The sequence below is a fragment of the Hydra vulgaris genome, chromosome 15 (assembly GCF_038396675.1).
Source record: "Hydra vulgaris chromosome 15, alternate assembly HydraT2T_AEP".
Classification (NCBI taxonomy): Eukaryota; Metazoa; Cnidaria; class Hydrozoa; order Anthoathecata; family Hydridae; genus Hydra; species Hydra vulgaris.
This window is the reverse complement of record NC_088934.1, coordinates 1814001-1820000: the sequence shown is the minus strand read 5'-3', so window position 1 is coordinate 1820000 and position 6000 is coordinate 1814001. Positions and strand designations below refer to the sequence as shown.

At 25.6% G+C, this 6000-nt stretch overlaps 1 protein-coding gene across 1 annotated transcript in view; it reads right to left on the bottom strand.

Moving 5' to 3' along the window:
- LOC136072116 (dynactin subunit 1-like) overlaps window positions 1-6000 on the bottom strand; it is a 74020-nt gene that overhangs the window by 28862 nt on the left and 39158 nt on the right. Inside the window, exon 13 of the mRNA XM_065820502.1 lies at window positions 2951-3061. Coding sequence (XP_065676574.1) covers window positions 2951-3061 — 111 coding nt within the window. The remainder of the gene's footprint in view (window positions 1-2950; window positions 3062-6000) is intronic.

The following is a 6000-nucleotide window of genomic DNA, read 5'->3' as shown; positions in this document are numbered from 1 at the left end:
TCCAAAATGACAAAAAAATTATTTAAATGAAATGGCAGAGGAAGGAGTACTGGAATTAATGATCTGGCCTCCCCAGAGTCCAGATTTAAATATAATTGAGCATATTTGGGATTACCTGGACAGAAAGAAGGTTGAACATGCTCCCCGAAATGCTGAAGAATATTTTGAAGTACTTCAAAGAGAATGGCACAACATATCCCCAGGATTTTATAACTAAATTGTATGAATCTATTCCCCGGCGAATATCGGCTGTGAAAAAGGCAAAAGGAGGACATAATAGATATTAGGAGTTTTTTGTGAAGTTTGACAGTAAAAAGTTTGTAATTGTTCCATATTTTGTGTGAATTACATGTGTTTTAATAAGTTTATAATATAGAACTACAAACTTAAATATAAAACATATTCACAGTACTGTATGTATATATATATATATATATATACATACATACATACATACATACATACATACATACATACATACATACATACATACATACATACATACATACATACATACATGCATACATACATACATACATACATGTATGTCTGTATATATATATATATATATATATATATATATATATATATATATATATATATATATATGTATATATATATACATACATACATACATACATATGTATATATACATACATACATACATACATACATACATCTGTTGGCTGCTACAGCTAATGCTCAGCAGCAGATGCGGTAGAGATTGTGGATTCCAAATCTTGTATGATTCATTTTGCTGAGACAAATATTGAAATCTATCAACCTCAAGATGATTACAGGGAACTCTTGGAACTAGCAATCATCTTTCTAGGTGAAACTCAACGGCGTGGTGTTCATTTCATAGCACCTGGAGCTTTGCACTGGGCACGCTGGATGGCTAATCATTTGTTCATTCAAAATGTGGATGTTGAGGTCTCAATTCAAACTGAAAGCTGGTGAAGAAAAGAAAATTTTCCAGTTTCTCTTGTTTATATGTGACGTTTACATTGAAGCATGGTTCCAGGCTCCTCGTGCAGTTACAGCACCCGCCAATGATCTTCGTTTGCTACACCAATCGTCTGAATACTTAAATCAAGCCTTTAGACAGGTTACAGATACTGCATTCAACCGCCATCTGTGGTATTTGAGTGAAATAACTATTGGTTTACCTTTCTTCTGGTCCACAAATTGATTTCAACGAAAAACAGACAAAGATCAGCAACATGCTTATATTTTCATCTTATTTTCCGGACACAAAAAAACACAGCAGACCATCCACCACCAAGACTAGACTCTAGGTTTGCCGATGCTTCACAGCCACTTAGTGCATTTGTAACCTTAAACACCAGAAAGTTCTTTGAGACTCCGCAGCTGAGTGATGCGTTTCTGAAGTTGTCACCAGAGCAGTGGAAAGAAAACAGTGACTATGTTGCTTCAGAACAAATCGTGTCGGCTCTAACCATAATTAATGACTCAGCTGAAAGAGGAGTGAAACTCATGCAGGATTACAATTCACTACCAACAAAAAATGAAGAACAGAAACAGTACTTATTGCAGGTTGTTCAGAAACATTGCCACAAATTTCTAGATTCCAAGAAAGGCCTTTTGCTGTTGGGACTTTCAAAAGCTGAATAAGTTTGTAATGGCACTGAAGATTGACTGTATTGTCTACTTTTTTAAACATAAACTACAAAATAACTAAAATTGATATAAATGTCAGTCTTGCTTTTGTTGTGATTTAGTAAGTGCATTGGTACAGTTGCAACTGTTGAATAATAATAAATTTTTTGCTGTTGATATTTATGTGAAATACTTTAATCTACTAAAAGGTTGCATTTGTAATGTAATCAGAAACTTTGAATAACTTGTGCAACTTCTAAAAATGCTTCAAATCACTTCAAATTTTTACAAAACTTGGGAGGTTACAATGTGCACTTTTTGAAAAAAAAAATTTTTGGACAATCCTAATATATATATATATATATATATATATATATATATATATATATATATATATATATATATATATATATATATATATATATATATATATATATATATATATATATATATATATATATATATATATATATATATATATATATATATATATATATAAATATATATATATATATATATATATATATATATATATATATATATATATATATTCATATATATATATATAAATATATATATATATAAAATATCTTTTACATACTTTTTCCCTGTTCTTTTGATAACTTAAAATACTCTAAGGATGGTATAAAAATAAATCAATTCTGCTTTATTTGCTAACAACAATTTAATAAACAATTTAATTTTTTATCTAAAAATTTAACTAAAAGTATTTGTCAGTATTTATTAAATATTTGTTGGTAAAAAGCCATCATTCACGATTACTTTTTTAAATAATATTCAATTTTTATAAACATCTCAAAATTTCTTATTAAAAAAAATAATGAAAAATGTCTAAAGACTAACTCTCTAAAACAAAGTGTTTTGGTCAAAAGATGAGACTAAGGTTGGTAAACCAAAATGAAGAAAATGTTTTTTTTTTTTTTTTGAATAATAAAGTTTTACTAATACTACACGTCACGTATGATATGCTACTATTCTAAAAGTATTTAAATGTGGTTGACATACTAATGGTGTTTTGGTAGACTGTCTAGTATGATATTAAAATATTGTTAAATAAGTCAAGAACTTCAAATTTTCAAAATCGTTTAATAGATTACTAATTTGTTAAGTAATACTTTGCAGAATACAAAATTTTAAAGACATTATTTTAATGTAAAAATAAGGTACTATATACTAAAGTGGTAATAAAAATATTTTGATCAGGTAAAATAAACTAAAAAATATTTTTTATTATAAAATATTATCAAGTATCAAAATAAATATTTTTATTATTTTTATAAATTAAAACAATGAAAGAAATAACACCTACCCTTTTGCATTGCTTTATTTTTGTCTTAAAATCAATATCTGGTACAGGTGTTGAGTCAAGATCAACTTGTTGGGAAGAAGATCCATTTGATTGGAGTTCTTTAATACAATTCTAAAAATTAAAAACAAAAATTTTAAAAAAAAGTATAAAAAATGCTAACCCGATGAGATTAAAAAAACGCACTTGTATTAAAATTGACTATGTGATTCACCACAACCCACAAGTATCAAAATTAACCAAATAAGATGTAAATAAACCACTAATAAGATATAATAAATAAATAATAAAGCAAAAATAATTAAAAAGCCTGTATCAAGATGTTTGCACCACTATTTCTATTATATTTAATTTCATATTAGTATATATATATTATTGTATATTGCTATTTTTATATTTTTACCCTATCTAATAAATGTTTATATATCATTTGTTTTATTGGTAACAATCATAACATATCTGATTGACAAAATTTTAAATCTTTTTGTTATAAATAAAGTTAAAAACTATAGACTATAAGCAATCATAATGGTAGAAATTGACACTTTTAATCTTTAAGAATCGAGTTTCACTTAAAATAGTAATTGTATATGTATATATATATATATATATATATATATATATATATATATATATCCATTTGTGGTAAAAAATTGTTCTTAACTTTACATATATATAACAACCCCAAAATACTAATTTTTGCATGTCATATAACATATACATAAAAAATTAATGAAACATGACCAGTTAATGACATCAATTAATAAACCAAGTAACAAACCATTTTCATAATAATTTAATGAACCATGTTTATAATCAGTCTTATTTAAAAATATTTTAACAAAATTGTACATTAGATATTTACTTTTTACATAGGAAAACTGTGTTGCTTGAACTATACCGATTAATTAAAGCTCACAGAGATATGTGAAATACTTAATTAAAGCTCACAGAGATATGTGGAATACTTATGGAAAAAAAATCTGTCAAAAAGAATAAGTAATGTAAACAGAAAAAAATGAAAAGATATTAAATATAATATCTTTTCATTTTTCTCTCTTAGAATTATTACTATGGAAACATATATATTTTGAACAACTAAATGAAAAATAAATTATTATTATGGAAACATATATATTATTTTAAGAAAAACATTCATAATAATACTAATAATTATTTTATTGTAAAACTAAAAAAATGTAGAAAATTGAAATCTAAAAAATTTTAAACATAATATTTTATGTTGAAAACCAAGAATATTGATATATAATTGAAAAAACTAAACAATACAAAATAGCAACAAAAAATGCTTATATAAAAAATGGGAAAATAAAGTGTTAAAATTAAATATCTTAATGTAGTAGTAAAGATGACCTCAGGAAAATAATTGTGTCGTTGTGGTATTTCAATAAGGTTAGGACTGATCTTTACTGCATAATAAGCCAATAATAAAAATCATGTTGTGATTTTTATCACAGAGCCTTGTGTCACACCACTAATATTAGCCATACATACATGATACATGTTCTCCGAATCCTACTCTCTGCTTTCTATAAACGAGAAAAATTTAATCAAGGTTTCCAATAGTTCCAAATTTTTCAAAGGTTTCCAAAGTTCCAAACTTTCAGTTTTAAGATTTATAATGTGTGAGAGATTGCGTCAAATGCTTTTGAGGAATCAATATTTCTGATAACGATTTGTCAAATATGATTACAAAAATTTCAGCTAATACATCAGCAAATCATTTTAATCAGTATATGGACATTTATCTGGATTTTTTGATGTCAATTTTTAAGTTTTACAATGTGAAAGCAATCAAAATTCTTTGTAAGCGAATGAAGTGAATGAAGATTTAAACTAATATTTGATTTTTACAAATCTACCATTTGTCCCAACAATTTTCAATTCATTCTAAATTGACTTGATGCTTTGTTTGAGTTTGAAAGAGCTATTGAAATAACTAAACAATTTTTTTTATCGAAAGCTTAACTTTTTAACTATTTAAATTTTTTAATAATTAATCTTTTTTGTATTTGTACCCTTTGATTTTTACACATCTTACACATCATAAACTAAAGGAAAGTTATTTGGATCATGACCAGAATATAAGGGTTTGATTTTTTTTTATTTTATAATTAAATATTTAATTTATAAATTTTTTATATAACGACTTTATTTTGATTATGGAGAAATAAAAGTATAAGAATCTTTTATGGATGTTAGTGGAAGCAGATAAATGAGTAAAATACCTGTATCATGTTAAAAAGTTTAATATCCTATCTTTATCTATCCTATCATATCTTTATATCCTAAGTTGCAAAGCTTAAGCCATATTTTTACTGAAACAAAGAAAAATTAACAGCAGTAAAAAAATTTATAAAATTAAAGTAATTAAGATATAAAGCAAACTTTGTCTAATTAAGTGCCAGCAGACACGGTGATACTTAAGAAAAAAATTTTTATAAAAAAATAGGTTAATTTTATTTTTTAAACGTCTTCACTTCCAACAAGGCTGCAAGCAACCACTATTAGAGTTGGAAGTTACTGGGAGAGAAAAAATGAAGTTAATAAAACAAGATAACCTTTTTCAGGCAACTTTAAAGATTGCAATTTATATGAATCAGGAAAACAAAATGAAGGAGCGAATTCCAAAGAACTGATGTTTAAGGAAAAAAACTAGATGAATAAAAAATTTTTAAGCACTTAGGAACAGTCACAGAAAAGGGATGAGACTTAATTGAGTGACAAGTAACACAAGTAGTAGGCACAAGAGATGCTAACTCTTTAGAACAGTACCTGTTATAGTATTCATAGAAAAGAGAAAGAGATGCAACATTACGACAATGTGACAATGATTGAAGGTTGGTTGCAAGTGCATATCCAACTATGTTTACAATGTCTAAAAGAAAAAGGACAAATGTATATAAAAAATAAAAAGGACAAATTTATATAAAAAAAATAGTTTAAATGTGTATAGAATAAAATTTATAAAATTAAGATTATTGATTTGGTAAAATATATAATAATTAAAATTTTCAAAAATTTTGTGAAAT